A 23957-nucleotide genomic window follows, 5' to 3' on the forward strand; every position below is an offset into this window, starting at 1 on the left:
AGTGTGTTATTATTGAAAAGTGAGCCTCATTCATTGATCTCATCTCCTTTCAGCATCTTGTCCCTCCTACCTCTGCACCTGCCACCAGGAGTCCCTTCACAGAGGCCAAACCATAGGCCACACCATCTTAGACTTTTAGCTTCCAGATCTATGCTCCACACACATCTAAGTTTAAATTATCCTGCCTAAGGTATTTTGTTAAAACAACAGAAGACAGGCTAATTCATTGAGTAGAGAGACAGCACAGTGTAATGACAGACCGGGTTTGATTATTTTTAATTCAAAAGAGGACAGAAAACATGGGGCTCCGCTTGAAAGATCCATGGTAGCTGCAGCATAATTTTGACACTGAGAATGGCAGTGTTCTGGTATCCAAGGCACATTCTCTGTTCTAGTTATTCTGTGAGTTTGGAGCTCTTGACAAAGGCAAATGGGTTTTAGGGTGCAATGTATTTGCAAAATGGTGTGTGAACTAGGATGATTCCAGACTTCTGGGTTTAAGTGTTAAATCCACCATAAGTTTCCAAGAGAGGGGTATAATATGAAACCCTTCTTTACTCTTTCCATCAAGACCTGTTTCCAACTGTTTTGAAGGTTACATTTTGAGTATCATGGTCACAAAATGATGGTTTAGCAGAAAAGGGGGTCACATGGTGGCACACGCTTGCGAGTCCATCTGTCAGGAGGTGGGAGGCAGGAAAATCGAGAGTTCAAGGCTAGCCTAGGCTACATAGAGACTTGGATACATAGTGAATTCAAGAACAGTTCAGCTGTATAGCAAAGCTCTATTCCATAGTAAAGGAAGTAGGAGAGGAGAAAGGAAGTGGGAGGAGAAGGAGCTGATGAGATCACCAGCAGTTCTTCTCTCTGATCTCTGGACAAGGAAATATATGAAGTCATTAATGTCAACAACTAGAGTCTGAAGTCATTCTAAATGTTGTTTCAGAATTGCTCCATATTTCCAGTTATTAACGCTTTCAAAATGGCGACCATGGGAGAGATGAGAGCTCACAGTATCAGGATGCTGCACACCATCAGAGATGTCACCTGGGGAGCTCAGAGGGGACTCAGTATCACATGTGCCTATGGATTGGATACTCTCCAGAGATCCTTTCAGTGTGAGATCTATGAATAAATTACATCTTGCCTTTTTGACCAGGCAAAATCATGATAGAATTTCCTTTTCCAGCCCAAGCTCTGTCATTCCCCAATTTAGTGGGTTAGATTGATTTGGGTGATCATCTGCATGTTAATCATTATTCATTGATTTTAAACATATTTAAAATAAATAAAGCCACAGGCAACACTTACATCAAAATTTTTCTTGAGGAACTCCGTTTGGATTTTGTCAAAAAGATCGAGATCCTTTTCTTCCACCATCTTATCCCGATAAACCCGATTTGATTCATGTAGATAGAGTTTTACTAGATCCTGTGTGGACTTCACACATTCCACGGAGGAGAAGAGAATGCCCTGCCAGGAAAACAGACAACAGATAATGTTAGCAACAGCTCAGAAGGACAGCAGCTAAAAGAACTTTCTAGAACAGTGGTTCTCAACCTTCCTCATGCTGTGATCCTTTAATACAGTTCCTCATGTTGTGGTGACTCCTAACTATAACATTATTTCATTGCTACTTCATAACTGTAATTTTGCTAACTGTTATGAATCATAGTGTAAATATTTTTTGGAGATAGAGGTTTGCCAAAGAGATTGTGACCCACAGGTTGAGAAACACTGCTCTAGAGCATTTTGTCCAACCTGGGATGGTGCCTGGGAGTTACCTCAATAAAGAGTATGTTGCAATGGAGGGGACATCTGGAATGCTCAGAAGGAGTTTGTGGGGAAAGACATGTTATTTTTCAGTCCTACATGGTTTATTATGAAAATTGATTTTGACAATGATTGACTGCATAAAATCAGAATCATGACAGATGATAGGATGGGAATAGCTGGCCTTTGCAGATCAGCATCCAATGTGTTCATCTCGATTGAATTCCCTTCTTAGGTGTTACAGAGATGTGTTGACTCTTCAAGTCTCTAACACCTCTCTTTGCTATTATTAGCCAACACACAAACATCTGCTTTCAATGAAAAAGAAAACGGAGGCAGATTTAACAACATCAACAAGTCTTCTATCTAGCTTTAAACTCATCTTTTTGTTTACTCTCGTTGCTTTCTTGTCCTGGAGGACATGGGGCCACTTAATGGTTCCTTGTTATTCATACACAACACAGACATCTGTTCGTAACATTGCTACAGTCTTCTCCGCATGTTCATTCTCATCATTACCTCCCCTGACGACTAGTTTCCACTTTTAATTTTGTCTTTCTGATCTTGCACACTTTTTGTGCCTCCGTTCTTCCTTGTTTACTTCCTATGCTTGTCTTTCATGATTCCATTCCTTAATGCCTTTGTTAAAGACTTCTGAGATGCTTTTCTGTTGAATAGTACCTGCTCTGATATACCTCACAGGATCTTTTCTGTATAAATCTCAAATATAGAATCATTATCTCCTCAGATTATTTTTTTCTCCAAGTTCGTTTATTGCAGCTTATGATAACTCTCAGAGGAAAACAAATGGATTTCATTATGACTACAGTTGAGTTTTGTCATTGTATCACCAGTACCTAGCATGCTGCCTGGCATAGATTTGCAACAGACTCTCCCTTTGAAAGATATATTTAAAAGTTACATATATGTGCATGTACCTGAATGTGGGTATATGGACATAAGTGTAGGTGCCCAAAGTCCAGAGATGTCAGATCCCATAGATCTGGAGTTATGGAAGGCTATGAGCTACCTGACATGGGTGCTGGGACCTGAATTCAGGAGCATACATGCTTTTAACTACATCTCTCTACCCCCCCCCCCCCGAAATGAATTCTTATTGAAACAGAGTGGGCTATTAAATTTTCTACACATTGCCCTATGGCATAGCAAAAACCTTCATCAAGATTTCAGTTTTTTAGTAATAGCTAACTGGCTGATCTTGAACCAACCCACTAAGATCAAGAAGAAAATACAGAGAAGTTATTTAAAGCTCCCTATTTTCAGTTGTTGACCAAGATAGTGAAGACTTAAGGGGATAAGATAGAAGAGAGATGGGCCACAGAACTAACACTGACTTTTCCTCTTGAGACTTTTATCAAGTCACAAACAATGGATACAAGTTAGGAAAAGGAAAAGACAGAGACAAGGGGGAGCATAAGATGCTGCATGGTCTTGACTTGTCTCATGGAGTAGGGGGATGAAAACTGGGTGCAAGGATTACCGCAGAGGAGAACCATGCTTAACACTGTCAGGGAGGCCCCCAAAGGGTTGTGCCAGGCCTGCAGGGACAGAAGCCAGCAGCAGCCACTGCGGGCTTCATCTCAGACAAGCAGAAGAGCGCGACCTCCAAAGGCAAACATCGCTCTCGAACCCTCCAAATCACCTGCACATGGTGAAGGCAATCAGAACTGCGTGTCAAACAAAAATCATGGGGAATGTCAGGGCCAGATATACCAAATGAACCAAGAAGAAAAGAAAGAGAAGCCCAATTCACAGGTCTAGGTATTGGGCTGAACAAACACAAACTTTTACAAAACAATGATTGATAGGACATTGAGTAGATGAAGAGTGGGAAAATTATATCTTGAAAGAGGGAGAAAATAAAACAACAGAGACATACAAAAGTTCCACAGAGTACAAGAAGTGAGAGAAAGGAAACAGAATGGAGGATACACGTATAAGTAGTCTGCGTAGAATGAATTCAAATGTGTTATTAGGCATAGCAACATGAGCAGACGAACAGTATTATGGAAAGGCTCAACTGCCAGGCTTGACTTCTAAAAGTCTTGTATTCCTGAGCATAAGAATATAGAAAATCTGAGCACAAGAAAAAGGAAGTATTTCCTAACCATGGCTTCTCCATATAGGTTCAACAAACCTTGGATAAAAATATTTAGGAAAGATTATGTCTGCACCAAAAATGTACATTTTTGGTTATTACTCCATAAGCAACAAATAAAAACAACTACTTACAAATATTTGTTTTGTTTTAGGTATTCTGTGCAACCTAAATATTATTCTAAGTAGATGGGATGATGTGTGCAGCTTACATTGAGTACCATGGCATGGATGGAGTTAGAACATTTAAGTATTATGATTGAGGCTTTGGCTCAATTTCCAGAATTGGAAAAAAGATAAAAATAACAACAAAACTACTCAGATATTCCATATAAATGACCTGAACATCTTCAGACTTTCATGTCTATGAAGGGTCCTGGGTCCAGTGTCCTGTAGACAGCAATGGACAAGTAAAGTTACTGACTAAAGGAATATGGGTTAGCCATGCTATCATCAGACAAAGTTAACTCTAAAGCAAGGGCTATTTGGGGAGGTAAAGAAGTACATTTAATCTATAAACAATGGTTCAGAAAGATGGGTTAATTATGAGTATACCCATATATAGATGAAGAAAATAGAGTTATTTAAATTTCTATGCACCTGTCAATGTAACTTCAAAGTGTAAAAAATGAATGGGACAAAAAAACCAAACAAACAAACAAACAAAAAAGGAGAAATGAATATGTCTACACCACTTAGGAGATTTTCACAAATCTTTCTCAAAGTTTTACATAATATATAGATTTAAAAGATCAGTACCAATAAGAATGTATTAAAAAATACATTATTAAAAAACTTGTTTTAATTGATGTATTGATAAAACTATATTCAACATCTGAGAATACATTTTCTAAAGTGCATGTGGATTGAATGGGGAAACATGGCAAGTCTCAAGGAAATTCCAAGGGAAAAAACCAATATGGGATTAGGTGATTATCATTTGAAAAAAAAAAAAGCCAAAAAACTTCTAAGTGTTTGAAGTTGAGTGCTGCACCGAAGGTCATGAACCATGCCACATGGGAAAGCCGGCATGTTGCAAATGTAGTCAGCAATAAATTGTATAACCCTAAAGTGAATACCACAAAAGAGTCAAGAAGACATTACTCAGGTAAGAAGCCATATCAAGAAGTGAGAAGGTAAACTAAAGAAATCCCACACTCAAGTTAAATAGGAAGGTAACAAATAAAAGAACAAATATTGTGGGAGCCCAAATTACTTAGGGTCAGGGAATCTGAGCTTGCTTTACCCAGCAGGGCTGCATAATGTGATGATTTGACCATGGGCATGTTTACCAGGTGTTTGGAAGGGTCTGCACGTGGCTGTACGGTGTGCTTTGATCTTGCAAGGAAGAGGTCTTTTGCCTCTCCCCTTGGCATATTATAAAAAGCCCTTTTGAATAAAGCTCTGGATGGCTGGATATTGACCCAGGGCTCTCCCAAAGCTATCCTGTGTCTCTGTATTTCTTATCATCTCTTTCTTTCTACATAGTACTTCCTCATACTTCTCTCCTCCACTCAAGAACCCTTCAAAAGGTGGGAGCAGTTTGGAGGTGGACTCCAGCAGATTCCCACAAAATATTAGTAATACATATTTAAAAAAAACATCAAAACAAAACAGTCAGTAAAGTCAAATGTTGGTATTTCTTTCCATTTAGAAAACCAAAACCAAAAAAGACTAGCAACTGATAACTTCTTTGCAGAAGTGACAGAAGAGAGGGAATGTCACAAATAACTGATACCCAGAATGACAGAAGGCATAACATCAGACACAGCTGTGTCTGTGGCCCCTAAGCCTTTCCAGATGCTACTAACATTAAGCCCACTGTGTAGGTGGGCCTCCACCAGCCAGCTGAAGTCTTTAGGGAAAAAGACAGTTTCTTGGGAGAGCCACAGTTTGGCCTGCAGACAGTCTTCAAAGACACTATAAGGACAACAGGAAATTTTTGGCCTAGTAAGTTGTTATACGATACTGTGTTAAACTTATGATACAAAATGCAGCAGTGTTACATGTATCAAACAAGTTAAATTCGTAATTTCAACCTTCTGCAAAGAAAACGCTAGGTGGCTGTCAACACGCGAGGAAAGCACAATGCAATGTTTTACGAAATCTTCCAGAAGAAGAAAAAAAGGAAAATAAATTCTGAAGCATTTTATTTAGATTTTATAATTTTAGGTTGGCAAGAAAGCAGATTTAGCAACACAAATGCAGAAATTATTTAGGTTAGCAGAAAACAGTAAAAGGATATAGGTAGTAACTAAGATACTCCAGGAATGCAAAGTTAACAATATTTAACAGTAATTAATGCTGGGTGTGGTGGCGCATGCCTTTAATTCCAGCACTTGGGAGGCAGAGGCAGGTGGATGTCTGTGAGTTTAAGGCCAGCCTGGTCTATAGAGTGAGATCCAGGACAGGCTCCAAAGCTACATGGAGAAACCATGTCTCAAAAAACCAAAAAAAAAAAAAAAAAAAAGTAATAAACATAATTTAGTACAGTATCAGATTAGGGAAGAAAAAAGGTTTTAATTATTTCAAGCAGAAAACAAATTTGTTTAGTTTTTCTACTCGGTTGTGAATGAAGTTCTTAGTAAACTATGAAAAATCATCTTACCACAGCAAAGAGCACCCTCAGAAACCTATGGAAAACACTGTACTGTAAAAGCCTGTACCACTGTGCCCTGCCTTAAAGGTTTCCTTTAAATCCAGCAACATGACTACAGAAATAAACTACAGAAATATTGACTGGATTAGTAATATTGACTTCAATTTTATTGTTACAAAGTTAAGAACTAGGTCAAGGTAAGGTGTGGCGTTAGAAGTTTGGATAATATTGAGAGGTAGAAGGAGCAGGAAAGAGTGAGGAAAAAGGAAAGTTGTGGAGGTGCTGGTGCATTTTAGTTCTTGAGCAAGGAAGGTGTGATTACAAGGTGTGGTCACTTGTGATAATTAACCAAGCCATATACTAGGGACCGGCGTGCTTTCTGTCTGTCTATACTTTAATACAGTGTAAAAAAAGAAATTTCGAAAGAAAGAAATAAATGAGCGTAAGTTTTTGTGGCTCTTCCCAGGTGTACACCTTGGCCTCTTTTTCCTCATTAACTCTCCTAGGTATTATCTGTAAATAAAGTGTGGAGGGTGGGATAAAATACCACCTAGGATTTTGACTTCTGGGGTTGTGCACTTGACCATGAGGGCCATTCTCTCTTGACCTTTGTCCTGTTACAGTCATAGTCATACTGACTAGCAATTAAATACTCAGCAACTGTGAGCCTGTCAAGTGCAAACTGTGCACTGCCTTAATTTGTTATGTGCGGACCTGAGAGGGGAAAATTGGCTCATGATTTCTGCTACCATGGCCCACAAAATTCTACTGCAATTTGGAGGGAAGTACATCCAAAGTTTGAAATGAGCTGATTCTGTATGAAGGATAGGTCTCCTATCGACTGTTCAAGTAGCCCCCTCATTTCTTACATCAGGCCTTCAGACAAGCTGTTGAGGAAGGAAGAAAACAGGAGGCAGTGGTCAAGTTCTGAACTTGAAGCTGGCCTCTGGGGTGTGGGTGGGGCACGGGCAGAGCTGTGCAGCTGGAGTGGAAGGGAGGGAGCACTCCATTGGGGTGGTGTAGTCGCCATTGCTATGGTGGCTTGCTGACAGCTGACAGGCTGCCAAGAGGCCAGCCTGAGATACTGAGTCCAAGGAGTGGCCACTCAGGTCGCTTGAGTTAGGCAAAGACAGGCCAGGAGAACAAGAGACTCGGCCTCCATTCTGGCTTTCTGGTTCTTCCTCAACACTGCATCCATTACACAAGATGAGTTTGGAATAAAATACTCCATTTCTTGAAGGCACTGTGTGGTTCTAAATTACCTACACAGGAGGGTTGAGCATTCTAGCTGGGGCCTCACATGCTGATGATTACCAGTTCTGTGATCATGTTCAAGGAACCTCATAATTATGTCATGTTTTAATTGAAATAGAGACATTCCTGTTGATCCATAGGACACTGGTTCCAAGACCCCCTTGAGCATCATAATCCATGGACACTCAGGTATTTCTGTAAAATACAGCAATATAAGCATATTGCTTATGCAGATTCTTCTGTATACCTTCAACCACCTATAAATTATGTACAATATTTAATGAAGCTGATAAGGTAAATAAGTTATATATTCTATTATTAGTGGAAAACTGATCAGAAAGAAAATAATCTGTTCTGTACAGATCCCAAGTCCTCAAAGTATTTTCATTCCACAGTTGGTTGAATTCAGCTCTGTGGAACTCAAGGTTAAAGAAGGCTGACTGTAGTCAGTGTTTATGTTTTAACAGTCTATGGCTGTTGAGAGGATTAAATGAATTAATAGGTGTAAAGGCTTAGTGCTGTGCTCAGCAAATATTATAAACTAAAGCCAAACCTTTGTAGCTGCAAAATTTCTCCAGTCCCACCTGGCCCTGCAGTCCCTTAGCTGCTTATAAAATAATCATTCAGAGGCTTATATTAATTACCAACTGTATGGCCTATGGCAGGCCTCTTGCTGGCTAGCTCTTTCTTCTCAAATTAACCCATTTCTATTTATCTATGTATCTCCACATGTCCCATGGCTTTACCTGCATCCCATTCCATGTTGCTCCTTGGATGGCAGTTTGGTGTCTTCCCCTATTTTCCTTTCTCCACTCATTATTTCTCTTGGATTTTCCTGACTGTCTGTAAGCTTTATTACCATAGGCCGAAAAAGCTTTATGTACTAACCAATGGGAACAGCATATATTCACAGCATACAGAAAGATACCCCCACACCAAACCTTTCCCAAGGGCCTCTTCAGGTCTCAAATTATATTGTAGTCTCATCTCTTACCTCTCCACTACCCACCACCACTGCTCCCACCCAGCTGACCTAGGCTAACCCCACCTTGTGCTTTCTGTCTCCCTGAGCATTCATGTCCTCATCTGCTAGCCAGTGACTTCTCCAAATCTCTACCGAATGAAGGTGATACCATCTGGTTTAGTTAGGGTTTCTATTGCTGTGGTAAAACTCCATGATCAAAAGCAACTTGGGGAGGGAAGGGTATATTTCACCATACAGCATTCCTGAGGGAGTCAGGACAGAGACTCCAGGCAGGAGCCAGGAGGCACGAACAAATAAGGAGGCCATGGAGGAGTGCTACTGCAGGATTGATCCCCATGGCTTCTTGAGCTTGCTTTCTTGTTACAGCCAAGGAGCATCTGATCAGGGATGGCACTGGCTACAGTGGGCTGGGCTTCCCACATCAATTGTTAATCAAGAAAATGCCTCCCAGACTTGAATACAGGCTAATTTTTGGAGGAATTTTCTCAATTAAAGATTCCCTCTTCCCATAGATGTCTAGGTTTGTGTCAACTGGATAAAACCAACCAAAACAACATCTATTGCAAAATATTGAGCCGAGGAGTAAGTGTTAAGATGTCTAGATGACAAGGCAAATGTCCAGTCAGGAACTGAAGCAAGATTGCTTCTGGTCAAGGATGTTCGACCAGTTCTTCTTTAGCACTGCCAGTGAGGAGCAATGCGAATTTGACCAAACATTTTACCTCTTGCGTTTCATTTAGGAAACACAGACAGTAATACCCAGACTCCATCACATTTCAGTGAGTTTAAGCATGGGTCTATGATATAAACAATCTCTTTTTCAATTAGTGTTTAAAGTGTGAGAGCTAATTATGAGTAAGCACAGACTTTGCCATGCTGTGAGATCCTCAGCATCTTAAGCTTTACAGGATAGTAGGTTTTTTGCTTTTGCTATTTTTGAGATAGGATCTAACTATATAGTCTAGTCTGACCTCCAACAGGCTGTGACAGGAGGATCTCAAGTTGAAGACCAGACTAGACTATATCTGAAACTGATTTGATCTGGAAATGAACGTGGAATTTGTAGGGCTGAGGCTATAGCAGAAGACGGCAAATGATACTTTAGGAGTATTATGACATGGTCTCCAACTTGCATAGTTTGGGAATATTTCTTTTCATCATGAAAATAATGAGTACAGGCAATGAAGGGCTTTTAAAATAATTACCCTTCTTTCTCCCTCTCTTCCTTTTTCCTTTTCTCCTCTTTCCCTTTTCTCCTTTCTCTTATTGTTTCCTTTTCATTCTCTTTTCTCTTTCTCCTTTCTTGTCAATCTTCTCCCTTTTTCTTCCCAGTACACTAGAATATTAATATAGCATTGTCTCCCTGATGCTGAGCCTTGGAACAAAGGAACCAACTGAGACACATGCTATCTTTACTGAGAAATAGTTTAGTTTTAAAATATAACTTGGTTTTGTTGAAATCTTCCTCATGGAGCCCATGACATTCTTTACCTATTTATGATCACAACCTCACACCGTTTGTGTCTTTGTTGAGAGGGATTTGCCATTCACCATGTATCTTTTTAAGAATAGGAACCTATGGATTATCTCTAAACTTTCACAGTCGCTCACAAACTTACCTGGAAAATATTGGCAAAATCTCTGAGATTGAAGATGTAGTGAAATTTGATTGCTGTGGGCAGGAATGTGGCGGCGATTTTCTGGTGGAAGGTGATAGCCAGGTTGATCAGAGGAGGGATGGATTTCTGCAGGGTGCTGGGGAAGTTTCCAAGCTTCAGGTGTTGGGTCAGGATGGTGCTATAAATGGAGGAAAGGGCATCAGCCCCCGGGAAGGAGAGGACAAACACACTGAAGTGACGCTGCAGAAGAAGACAAGGGACATGGGACAGGAGTAAGTTGGATATCATTTATCACCCTATGAAGATCACTGTTATAGACTGGGGACAGTAATCAAAGATTCTGTTGCCAAAATTAGGTTGAACCCAAAATGACTGGAAGAATAATGACATCGAAGCTTTGGTCAAAGATACTACATGGGCTAGTGAGAAAAGAATTTGAGTTCAAATCTGAATTGACACTGTGAGTCTATGTCTGTACACCCTTGAAAAGGTAAGTCCATCTACCAGAAGACCTTGAGAATGAGGGAGTTGAGTCATGTGAACTCTGGGAACTCCTCTAGTTCTCAATCCTGTGACACCGAGTCTAGGCTCTCATCCTAGAAACACAGGTTGGTTTGCCACTTTGGTAGCCTGGGGAAGGGCCAGATACCACTAGTAATCAAAGGCCATTATCCCTGATAGATAGCATTAGGACTCAGAAATATTACCCATGCTTGACTGCTTTCATACCTGAAGCCTTGGGTTGATGGTAAAGCTGCCTGCAGTGGGGTTCATACAGGAGATGTACTGTACGTTCATGATCTCCTTTAGGGACAGCTTGTTCCGATCATACCTGAAATAGATACCTCCAGTGAGCCACCTTTGTTGGTATATATCTATAACCCAGGCATTCAGGAGGCAGGAAGTTGTGAGTATAAGAATAGGCTGGGTCACATAGTGGCATTATCTCTCTAAACAAAACAAACAAATATTTATAGTGAGAGTTATGTGTGAGGGCTGAGGTAATTTGCACTTCTTCAAGGGGAAGTAGGATAATTTCTATGATTCATATACTTGGGTTGTGTCTTACATACTTTTCTATTGCTGTGATAAGACACCATGACCAAGAACACTTATAAAAGACAGTGTTTAACTTAGTTTATGGTTTCAGAGGGTAAGAGTCCATGATAACAGAGAGAAGGAACAGCTAAGAGTTCACATCTTGATCCACAACCGGAGGCAGGAAAAGGATGGGGAAATCACACGTGTTTTTTGGAACTGCAAAATTTGTTCTCCCATGACACACCTCCTCCAACAAAGTAAACCTCCTAATCATTCCCCCAAGCAGTCTCACCAACTGGGAACCAAACATGAAGCCTATGAGGGTCATTCTCACTTAAACCACCACAGGTGTCTAAATAAAAAAGTAGAGACCTAGATTTACTGACAGACTAAGAAAAAACAATAGCCTGAAAAAAGTTACAAGAAATCCAATGTCTATGGAAAAAGCCCAGGAGGAGAGCGCAGAAGAGGACTGATGGGCAAGAAGAAAATCAGGGGAATGTGGCTGTCCAGAAAGCAATGGAAACCAGCACTCCTTCATTAGCACTGTAGAGAGAAGAAAGACCTCTCCCCAGCAGGGTCACTTGGATTGCACAGTAACACTAGCTAGGAGGTTTGCAGGAAATTGTGGGGTGGAAGGGCAGAAATCAAAGATAATTACATTGAAGAGTTGGAAGCCAAGCAGGAAGCAAGAACAGAGAGGAAATTTTAGTTATACACAGAAGAAAGAGAGAATAGCCATTGCGGAATGCCCTGTAGCAAACAAAACAGAAGTTTCCATGACAGGAAGGAGCCAACAGAGGCATGGGGACTAGCTAGTGTAGACTTCAGGAGCAAGGGACTGTGGAACCCATACACTAGAGTTACGCTTTAGGCAAGAGGGCATGGGAGGCTGAGACACAGAGTGTGGAAGACAGTGAGCAAGTACAGAAGCAAGGGTGGACTTGGCACCAGTTTTCTCAGAAAACCCAAGGCATCAGCTTCGGTACAATGGGAATCTGAGGAGAGAGAAGAGGATAGAAGAGGCATTTCAGAGAAAGTACACAAAGAGAGGAAGCACTAGGGTAGAATTTTTCATTGTTTCTACTTCCCACTTAAGATGTGTGACCATGAAGCAAAGTTCAGCATCTTCGCTTTACTTTATGTTTCCTATGGTGTTTAGGAGCTCAGATCCTAATGTGGAGACTCAGGGCAAGACGGTAATGGAATTTGGCAGAGATTTCAGGGAGGACTGAGACCAAACTCATGTTGGCATCTTCACTGCGACCCCCCTCTCATTTCTCTCGTGAACCCTCCACATCATCTTGACGGAAGGAGGCAAGGGAGACAGATGTGCTTCAGGTCACTGGCCTGTCACTGGCCAGTGTAGACTGGCTGTCATTAAAAATGAAGATGTTGTGAGAGAAACTACGAGACTCTGCATTGCTTGGAAGATGTCGAGCCTGAGCAGGTGATCAGCTGGGAGTGTGTCTGCTATCATCAGACCTCAGTGGAGGCAAGTGGGGAGTTCAGCTCTGTGGTTAGGTGAAGTCTCCAAGAATGCAATTTTGAAATAATGGTTTCTTTTTTTAAATTTTATATCATAGCCTTGTATTTGAAAAAGAAAAAAAAAAAAAACCATCAATGCTGCATATAGTACAGTTGGGTATGTTTCTATATGCCTGTATAGCACATAGCCAATAAAATCCAAATTTCCCTCTCCATCCTCTGTCCACTCCTCCAAAACACTCATCCTTCCCAGTCTCCAGAGGTCATGGCATTGAGTCCTGTAGAAAACTGTAGCTTCCTTCTTGGGTGAGAGCTCAGTACCCTTTGACCCAGAAGCCCTGCCTGAGGGAGCACTCCAAAAAGCATAGAAGTCCCCAAGAGTGGGTGGGGTTTAGCCTGGGCTCCTCTTGTGGCATTAGAACTTAATGATGTTTGTCACTGCAGTCCCTAGTGAGTTGAATGACCTGAACCCTTCTGCGGGGACACTTACCAGTGGCCATAGTCTACGTGCTGCCTGATGATAGTGTGGGGCTGTACTGTCCCGTAGGTATCCACCTCGGGCATGTTCATATCGTCAATGAAATATATGAGCTTCCTGTTGCCTGGAGGGCCATAATTCCTGCCCGCCTTCTTTTCTAGAGGTTTCTCCAGGACAGCTGAGGAGAGACCCAGTTAGTTAGGGAAGGAAATTTGAACCTTAGAAGTCAACACCAAGGCAGTACAAGTGTCCAGGACAAGCTGAGGCACACTCTCATAAATGTACAAAGAGTAACAATCGTTCTGTTAGGTTAGTCATTCTACTGGACCAGAAGAGGAGCCTGGAGTGACCAGGCAATAGGTGTGGCACTACCCACCAGGCACGAAGCATCTAACTGTATGTTTTGTTAGGCTTTATTCACTACCTCATCTAATTCTTACAACATAGGATGCTAAAAACGAATCCGATTCCATTTCAGAGCTATGGGTGCCAAGGCACAAAAGTACTAAACTGCATTGCTAAGGGAGAGCCAGTCTGCAAAATGGAACAGCTAAGCCCCAAAGCCCATGCACTTGCCATTCTTGTGGTTCCCAGTTTTGTTGTTCATAGGTTAGAAACAGAAGATGCATTCACAGTCACCAGCCCAGGTCTTTATCCCCAAGGAAGTCTACATAGAATTGGACCCTGGTAGACCTCTCCACTGCACCCAAGATGCCAAGGGGACTAACAGCCCTGGAGCTCAGCTGGAGGCCCCCTTGACCTTGAAAGCTGTAGGAGGAGTCACTGGATATTTTGCCAACATTGTTTTCAGAGTCTTCACCTCCTGGGGTTTGGGGGTAGAAAAAGAGCCTCAGAGAATGTCTGCGAGGCATCCATCAGCACCCTGGCCTGCTTTCAGTCCTCTGGCTCCCTATCAGTGGAGAACAGTGTGAGAACTCAGTACAGACACTCTCTCCTGGACTCATCTTTCCCATTATCAAGCCAGAGGGAAGGAAGCAGACACATTGATTCCAGCTTGATGGGGCTTGTTCAGAAGAAACTTAAGTAATAGGGTGGAGAGTTAGGATTTACTTTTTTTCTGGTAAAGCAATTAAATATGTATGGATTGCAAGAACCAACACTTTCTTATTACAGCTGGGAGCCTTAAGAACCATCTGATTTCTTCTTCTGAAAAACAAGTTTGTAAACAAGGAGAAAGTGTCAACAGACAAGGAAGGTGACAGATAGAAAGACAAGCTCCCTCAAGACGCTTGAATATTCTAATTTCCTGGGCCCAAGTTAAATTAAGTGTTTCAAATATGAATTAAATTTAAATTTAATTAGCATGCAATTAACATACACTATCAACCAATTAATCACCCAACACCTTCTCCCCCCTTAAAGATATAACAACTACATATGAGATCTGTCAAAAATGAAATATAATTAATGGGCTGCCAAGGGCACGCTTTGAGACCAGTCCTGCTAATAGGAAGCTTCTCCTGAGGAATACTTGTTTCTCCACCTCCCAAGGCAATAGCATTCAAATCAAACCCTTGACTTAAGCAGACCCTGTAATTTGGGCTGATTAAGCTCTTTAGGCAGCTATAGGATGGTGGAGGAGAAAAGCACCCCAGTTACCAAGAAGTGGCCTTGGAGAGTGCTGGATTGTCTCAAATGGAATATGCAAAGTTCTCCAGGGAAAGAAAGGAAGAGAGAGGCAAGGCACGATCTTGTGGACCTCTCTCTGCTTCTGTTCACGTCTAAGAGGGAATGACATTAAATAGTGGTTCAGTGTCCTGGTGGGGCTGTAGGAGTAGGCATGGCTTAAGTTTGAGGGATTGTGTTGATGTTGATATTGGTAAAACAAACAGGAGCGATGAGGACAGCAGCCCGCACTGAGCATTTTTGGTTGAGTTCTGACTTTGTCACACATACATCTGAATCAAGCCCACCCCATTTGTGAATTTTTTAATTGAACTTCTTGAGACCTGTGTAGAATGACACGGTTCAGTTTGTGGCTTCAGGGAGCAGTGCCGCCCATTTATTGAGATCTGTGTTTTTATTAATGCCAATCCCCAGTATCTTGGGACTGTCGTCTTCCATGTGAAGGCCATTTCGGCATTGCTGTGGCTGCCATCTTGTGCTCTGACTCTCAGTGGCAATGGTAGCACCACTCTAGCTGGTCACCTTAACTTCCTGCTCCACTCTTTTTCATTAGGCTCTCAAAACAACAGACTGGGGAGCCCTTGTGAAGAGTGAGCCAGATGATGTCAGCACCCTGCTTAAGCTCTCGATGGCATCTCACTTCAGTCTGGACAACTTCTTCACTCTCTGCTCCAGCCACCTGCTTCTGATACAAACATCATTTGTTGCCCCAGAGAATTTGCTCTGGCTCTCTGCTATGGCTGGTATCCTCTTCTTCGAAATGGCAGCGTGACTTGTTTCTTCATTTATTTACTCAAATATGCCCACCACCCAGTAAGGTCTTCCTAGTACTTTACCTAAATTTGAGCCCCCTGCATCTTTGCCTTTGCATCTGTTTAATTTTTTTCTTTACAACACTCATCATTATTTAATGTGTTTTGTTTTTTGTTATTTATCTTGTTTGTTATCTCACCCACTCATTCTGTATGAGAATCTAAACTCCTGAGGACAGGGACTATTTTGTTTTTGTTTCTCTAGCACATCCTTTAGCACACAGAAGAATGCTTAGGGATTGTTTATTCAGTTGAAGAATGAATGAAAATATTACAGCATGCTCTGAGAGACAGCAAAAGAAGGTCTTTTCTCCAAATTGGAATTAAAGACACAAGAGTTTTAAGCAAGGAAGGTTGAGCTCCTTGTTGAAACCGGGATCTAGATCTTTAGGTGCTGATTCCAATGATCCCCCCCACCCCCACCCCCCACCCCAATGGACATAGAAGTCACTTTTCTGGGTACTATAATGCAATACCTGATGAAAGCAACTTAGGTTTGAGGGTACAGTCCATCATGGCAAATGAGGCAGGAAGCAGTTGGTCCACTGCATCCATTTTCAGGAAGCAGAAAAAGATGAGTTTGCCTTATCCTTTTTATTCAGGCCAAGACCCAAGTCCTTGGAATAGTTCCTTTTACATTTAGGGTGGGTTGTCCTGCCTCAGTTAATTCAATCTAGAAAACTCCTTACAGATTTGTCTAGAGGTTTGTGTCTTTGGTGATTCTGTATTTTGTCAGTTTGACAATAAACATTAAGTATCACACTGGGTGAGTAATCCCTTGTGCCTTCATCCTCAGCATCTCTAGGCTGTTTCTGACCATTCTGGTCCTCCGGTATCGAGATTCCAAGAGCAGTACATTCATGCATCCATATGGTATGCCAGGGACCTGCTGTGGTGAGCAGTTGACCTTCACTGTATTATAAGCTCCCCTAAGAGCCCCTTGATAAACTGTCTTTACCTCTCAAAAGTCTTTTAAGGGAGAAGACTGAGCTTTAGATAAATCAAGGGATTTTCTCCAAGAGCAAATGACTATGAAGAGTCAAATCCAGGGCTTTACCCCAAGTCTGCCTGATTGAAGACTCTCAGGGAACGACAGCTGCCAACCACATCTATACAGGGTCTCCAATCTGCTTTCTGGCTTTAGAAATGCTCAGCTCATTGCCTGCTCCATATTTTTTGTCGATAGCATCAATAATTAATTAATCATGGCTTTCCTTGCAATCATATGATTTGTGTACTTGTGTTTGAACTATTTTCCTTTCAGATTATTTAAGTTTTTCATATGTTAAGACTTTTTGGTTGTATCTGTAAGGCCTTTTGATGTATTCTTTGAAGAAATAGCTTGTTTTGCATGACTATAAAAATCATACATATTCATTCTGGAAAGATTAGAGTGCACAAAAATTCTCAGTGATGAAAGTGACAATTGGCCAAAATTTTATCACTAAGCAGTTAGCAGTTCTTTCAATATTCTTGTGTCCTGTACTTTATTCAAGACACCTTTTTCTATTAGATTTTTAAATCTCTACAAACCATAATTGTTGCAAACATATTGCTTATATATATTTTAGTTTTGATTTAATATATTATGTAACTATTATTTTGATTTTCTTTTTTCTTTTTTTTTTTTGGCAACAGAGTCTCACTATAAAGCACAGGCTTGCCTTTAACTAATGAGCCTCCTGCCTCAGCCTCTGGAGGGCTGGGATTGCAGATGTGAGTCATCATGCCTGGCTCTGCGGCAAATTTCTCTATCTGGTAATAAAGATCCTTTTGAAACATGATTTTAATGGCTGTGCTATGTTTCATAATTTATGGAATGACTTCTCTATTGTCTGAAGGTAGTGCTCTTGGCTTCGTTTTGTTCTGAAGCACCTACAGTTCCAAGCAGAATTCCTGTTCATTAGATGATGGATTGTGGATGACCTAGCACTAGTTTGTGTCATTTCCTTTTTGGAAGACACTGAACAAAGGCGAGCTACACACCTATTGCAGTGTAAGCACAGCACTCCTTTGAGGGAGGGATTTCAGTAAATCTTTGAAGATACCCAATAACCTTAAGTTTTAATGAGCAGGTTACAGAGACTCATCTTACACTTTCAGACATCTGAGCTCCTCTCTAATTAGTGTAATTAAGCTCTCAAGTATTTGTTGAACTAATAATTCAAATCGCAGTTGGACGATGAGAGAATGCAGGATTACCATGAGCATGATGTTCAGCCAGCTCCTCTCAGCAGAAACTCTGAGTCCATCGACCTTCACCAAGTTCTTTACTTCCCCTTTTCTATCTTGGTTAGTCTGTGGCTCTTTGTAAATTTTATTATTATTTTAAAAAGTCTTATTCACATTTTCTAAAACAATGAGAAGAGAGCAAAGAGAGGAGGGGCAGAGAAAAAGATCTACCGAAACAAAGACCCAAAGGGACCACAAAACAATTTGGAAAGAGAAGCAACTTATTTGTACCATTATTCTAAAATGATACAGTTATCATAACCCATAAAAGCTATCTCACATTTGCCTTTATGAACTGCTTGTAAGAAAACTCAGAGCTTAATCTATGTATAATTCCAGTAACCACAATTCATCAGATTAGCAGTATAATTCCACCTCTTCTAAAGGACAAATTCTGGGAGGTCATAGTTATTCATAAAAGAGATACCAGGATATAAAATGGTCTTCACCAGAGAAGATATTAAAATAAAACTAAAATAAGCTTTCATCACAGTGACCCTCAACAGAACCCAAGGGTGAACCATTATGTCATTGCTTAGCAAAGGGAAAAGAAGCCATAGAACAGGGTGTGAGGAGAATCTGGTAGGATTGAGAACATAGACTTCAGCTTGAGCTGAAGCACTGCCAACCTGGCCGTGCATGAAATAGAGAGTAGTTTGTTAAAGGCTGAGTTTTTTCATAATGAAGGAAGGTCCTGTTATAGTCACAGTCCTGTTATATGAACACACTCCATAGGTTGGGTACATAGAGCAAAGAAGGCATTCTACTATGGAAATTAAGATGCAGGCCTTACAGAATATCAAAAGGTCCATCAGACAACTTTGCTATTAACACATCTGGTGACTTTGAAAGAAGACACATTTAAAATAGTAAGCCTTGTGTGCTCATCTTATGAGAAAGGAAATCATGCTCAGAGCTGTGATCATCATGGCTCCCAACTACATTCTCTTTTGATGCTTTCCAGCTGGAGTGACCATAACTGTGAACAGTGAAACACAAGCACACATCTAGGAGGTTCTTGAGTACTCTACTCATCCACTCATCCACCCATGCATCCATGCATCCATCCATGCATCCATGCATCCATCCATCCATCCAAATCCAGTCTTTCCATATAGCCCAGGCTGTCCTCCAACTTTCAATTCACCTGCTGCAGCATCCCAATGCTAGGATTACAGGTATGTACCACCACATCCCTCCTTTCCCTATTTGGAATGAAAATACAATGAATGAAGCAGAAGACATTTTGTCATCTTGAAGGATAGATAAGTCAAAGGATTATCAAATATTTTAACACAGGTATTATTAAACAACTGATCTAGAGTTTGTAATTACTGACCTTTGGACTTTGTGTGTGTATACATGTACATGCGTGTGTGTGTGTGTGTGTGTGTGTGTGTGTGTGATTTCTACACCACTATCATTAGGTTTTCTGCTACTTATAACCAAAAGCATTACCAATGAAGTGCCACAGGTTGGCTGGGGGATTAAATGAATTAAAGGGGTGGAGATAGAGTTTGTAGCACAAGGCTGACTATATTAACATTGTATTGATGCTGTCTATACAGCTATGTGAGCTGGGTGAATGCCTAAAGCACATTCCTCATTTGCATTTCAGTCAGTTCAGAGAGGACCCAATGGAGACTCCAGAACTGGATGGCTTGAGAGAGAAGAGAGGCAGGTGCCTCCTTTATACATGAACATCTGTCTGGTATGAAGAAAAAGGGATCCACTTGGCTAACATAATGTATGAGTTGCAAAATGTTCCTGTGATCCCTTGGGAGTGGCCTGTGAAGTGGGATTATTCCTTATTTCAAAGCGATAGCATTTCTTCCAATAATATTAGCTTTTTTATCTTCAGAATAATTTTTGTTCAATGTCTTTGTTAAGTAAGAAACATTTGTTTATGCTCTTTTGATTCTGGCAGCTGCGGCATGGGAAGACTAGTCTAACACGGAGTCTCAACTTTGAGAAGCATTTTTGTTAATATTACTATAATAATAGATTCCCCTACTAAGCACTTCGGTGGTGGGAATCATCTGCAGTGTTTTCTAAATTTGATCTTATGATTCAAGAATGGAAAGAAGGAACTGTTAACACTGAACAACATGGGTTAATTTAAAATGCAGCTGAGTGAGGAGGAAAGCAGAAAGGAGCATGCGTGCTATTTTAGTGTACACAATAATAGACTGTGAAGGTAGATGGGTGGATGTCTGGCACCGGGCAGGGTGGAAGGGTCACAGTGAGGGATTGTCAAAGGACGTGAGAAAACTTGGAGGTGGTTGTGTTCAGATTTTCGACAATGATAACAGTTTCATGAGTGTGTAAATACTTTAAAACCTACCAAAGTTTACACTTTCAATATGTGTAGTTTATTACATTTGTTAAAACTCAACAAAAGCTTTCATAAAATGGAGCCTGTAAAATGGGAAAAATTCTTTACCAGCTATATATTTGACAGAGCTATATTATCTAGAATATACAAAGAACTCAGAAAACAAAACAGCAAGAAAACAAACAACAGAACTTTTTTTTTTTTAATTGAGCATGAAACTAAACAGGTTCTCAAAAGATGAAACATAAATGGTTGAGAAACATTTGTTTTTGTTTTTGTTTTCAAGACAGTGTTTCTCTGTGTAGCTTTGTACCTTTCCTGGATCTCGCTCTGTAGACCAGGCTGGCCTCGAACTCACAAAGATCTGCCTAGCTCTGCCTCCCGATTGCTGGGATTAAAGGCATGCACCACCACTGCCCGGCAAGAAACATTTTTTAAAATGTTCAACGTCTTTAGCCATCAGGGAAATGCAAGTTAAAACTACTTTGAAATTTCATCCTATCCCAGTCAGAAATGGCTGAGATAAACACACACACAAAACAAAACAAATAAACAAAAACAACCCATAGCTGCTAACAAATGCTGGTGTGGATGAAGGGAAAGTGGAACGTTGGTTCATTTCTGGTTGGGAGTAGAATCTGGCACAGACTTTATGGAAATCAGAGTGGAGGTTCCTCAAAAACTGGAAATATATCTATCTGCAAGATCCAGCAATACTACCCTTGCACATATACTCAAAAGACTATATCCTACTACAGAGAGACTTTCTCATCTATGTTCATTGCTGCTGTATTCACAATAGGTAGGTCAAGAGAATAGCCCAGATATTCATCAACTGATGAATGGTTAGTGAAAACATGATACATTTATACAATGAAATATTATTCAGTTGTTAAGAAAAACAAAATTATGAAATTCTCAGGTAGATGGATAGAGATGGATATGAACATTCTGATGAGGTAACCCATTTCAGAAAAACAAACATTGCATGCTTTTTCTCATTTGTGGATAACTTTGAACCTTCAGATATGTGTATTTCATTAGAAATACTCATAGATGTCAGGAAATTAGTAAGAGATTGGCAGTCAGTTGTGTGAGTAAAAGGGTAATAATATAATGGGAAGGGTTAAACTGGGGAGGCGGGTAGGAGGGAAGGGTAGATAAAGGAATATGGGGAGTGATAAATAACGCCAAAGACCTTCCAAAAATTATATGGAAACCTACTACAGTAGAAGCTTTTAAGTATACAGATATATACTTATATATAATAGATATAAATAGTTAAAACTAGGAGCTACCATAACTGTGCCACAGTGCCTCTTGTTGACACCACAGGCTAACAAATAAAAACCTCAGTGCCAGGAATGAGCTCCTCTTTTGGAGTTATTGGCCAGTGAAGTCCATAGATCTCCCAAGCATTACAGGCTATTGCTAATGATCTTAACTGTCCTTTGAGACTTGATGGTATTCTGTCTATTGCTGATAACATCACATACTTGAGTCATAGAACATATCATCACCCTATCAATCAAGCTGGTTTTGATATGGAAGCTTTATCTCTACTTGCTCTAATTTTCAAAGTTCTGGAATATGCCATGTACACTACTGGAGAAGAAACGTAATCATCATTCTTACCCAGCTGTGAACCCTAGGAGCTACAGTAATAACTGGCCTGGTAAGACATGCCTACTTATGCACTAGTGATATGAACACCATGGGAGTAACAATCACTATTTGATTGGGACTAATTCTGCTCCACAGGATGAAATACATACCTGGCACCATTTTTCAGGCCAAGAGTCTATGGCTACATAGGTCATAGGCCCTGGGGAGAATTTGCTATCATTGTAAATTGTGAAGTAGTGTTTAATTTACTGCTAATGACTTATTGTTACATTCACAGGTTAAAGCACTCTCAATCCTTATCAGAGGAGTTTCTATTTGCGATAGATGGCACTGAGACCAACAACTGGTCAGGTTCAGAGAGTAAGAGAATGAGGAATGCTTCGCCCTAAATGGGACATCTGTCTGCATCTTACCCTCCTTTCCCATTGTGGAGAAGGGGGTAGAAACAGTGTAAGAGCCTAAGACAGTGGATGACTATAAAGACACAGTGTCTCCTGACACAGTGGGGCACAGAAGTTGTGACAGCATGCACAAATCTTGTGCGAGCTCAGGCCAGACCAAATTGCAAGGTGGATAAGAGGAGGTAGGCACAAAGCACCCCACCTCCAGCTAAGGAGCTATTGGTGATTGATAGTTGCTGGGAGAGACTGAATGAGTTTTTCTTAAGATTGTGGTCCCTGACAAGCTGACCATGTTTCAATGAAAGGCTAAACATCCATTATATGGGCAGCACACATCACACATGGGTTAGAAAAAAAATTCTAAGTTGGGTATGTAGGGGAAGGAGATAGATTGAGTTGGGTAGGGCATGCATATGACAAGAACACACTGTGTATGATTCTCAAAGAACTAATACAAATTTAAAAAGGAAGTTATGCTGCCTCTCAGTAGGACAATGAATAAAAGAGCCTTGATTTATCCCTACAATAGAATTCTGTGTAGGAGTGAAAATAAATGAAATAGATCTGCATGTATCAAAACATTGATTAAAAAGTAAGTTGCCAAAGAGAACAGTATGATATAGTTTTAACATTTAAATTATTTAAGAGTACATTGTGTTTTATGACTACAGGTAGGTATCAAGAGTTTAACTGTATAATGATGCATACTGGGTTTGGGTGTGTTAACATCTGCTAAATCTGGGTGGTAGTACATGGACATCTGTTATGTCTCAGTATGGACTTCTCTGCACTCTTGAAATACTTAATAATTTAAGAATCATTTAAATATCCATCATACCCTCAATGTTCATTTCCTCATGCCAGGGACAACTACTGTTACCAGTTTCTTATATGTTCTTAGGTAATATGTATGTGCCATGCTGTGTAGCCATCGTGTAATAACGTTTGTAAATTAAAAGCATCCTTAGTACATTTTTCTGTTTATTTTTTTAAAGATATTTATTTATTTATTTATTTATTTATTTATTTATTTATTTATTAGCTGAGGATTGAACCCAGGGCCTTGTGCCCTACCACTGAGCTAAATCCCCAACCCAAAAGATTTATTTTTTATTTCTCTCTCTCTCTCTCTCTCTCTCTCTCTCTCTCTCTCTCTCTCTCTCCCCCTCCCTCCCTCTCTCTCTCTCTTTCTGTGTATACATGTACACATCAGTGCACTGAGCCTACCTCCACTCACAACCAGTGAACCTATGGATAGCTCACTACTGGCCCCAGGAGAATTCAGAAGTCAGGAATGTATTGTGAGGCTTTGCTTGGTGTCACCTTAGGCAGCCATCCTCCTAATCGGAGCCTGCAATCCCACCTACCATATTTGAAGGATGGATGAAGTGATATCTGCAGATGCTTCCAGTGCCTGAGCCTACAAGCCCATGCAGACCTCCAAGTGACTCTAGGCTGTCTGTGAAGCCATAGTACCACTCTGATGGAATCCGACAGGCCATAGGGCACAGGAAGGGAGATAGAAGGAGACAGTGTTAAGGGGTACTAG

General features: G+C 40.6%; 1 protein-coding gene across 1 annotated transcript in view; it reads right to left on the reverse strand.

Annotated features, from left to right (window-relative positions):
* Dnah9 (dynein axonemal heavy chain 9) overlaps nucleotides 1-23957 on the reverse strand; it is a 349307-nt gene that overhangs the window by 162226 nt on the left and 163124 nt on the right. The window contains exons 39-42 of the mRNA XM_036196748.1: nucleotides 13368-13533; nucleotides 11078-11180; nucleotides 10349-10588; nucleotides 1312-1473 (exon numbers count right to left, since the gene is read on the reverse strand). Coding sequence (XP_036052641.1) covers nucleotides 1312-1473; nucleotides 10349-10588; nucleotides 11078-11180; nucleotides 13368-13533 — 671 coding nt within the window. The remainder of the gene's footprint in view (nucleotides 1-1311; nucleotides 1474-10348; nucleotides 10589-11077; nucleotides 11181-13367; nucleotides 13534-23957) is intronic.

The sequence above is a fragment of the Onychomys torridus genome, chromosome 8 (assembly GCF_903995425.1).
Source record: "Onychomys torridus chromosome 8, mOncTor1.1, whole genome shotgun sequence".
Lineage (NCBI taxonomy): Eukaryota > Metazoa > Chordata > Mammalia > Rodentia > Cricetidae > Onychomys > Onychomys torridus.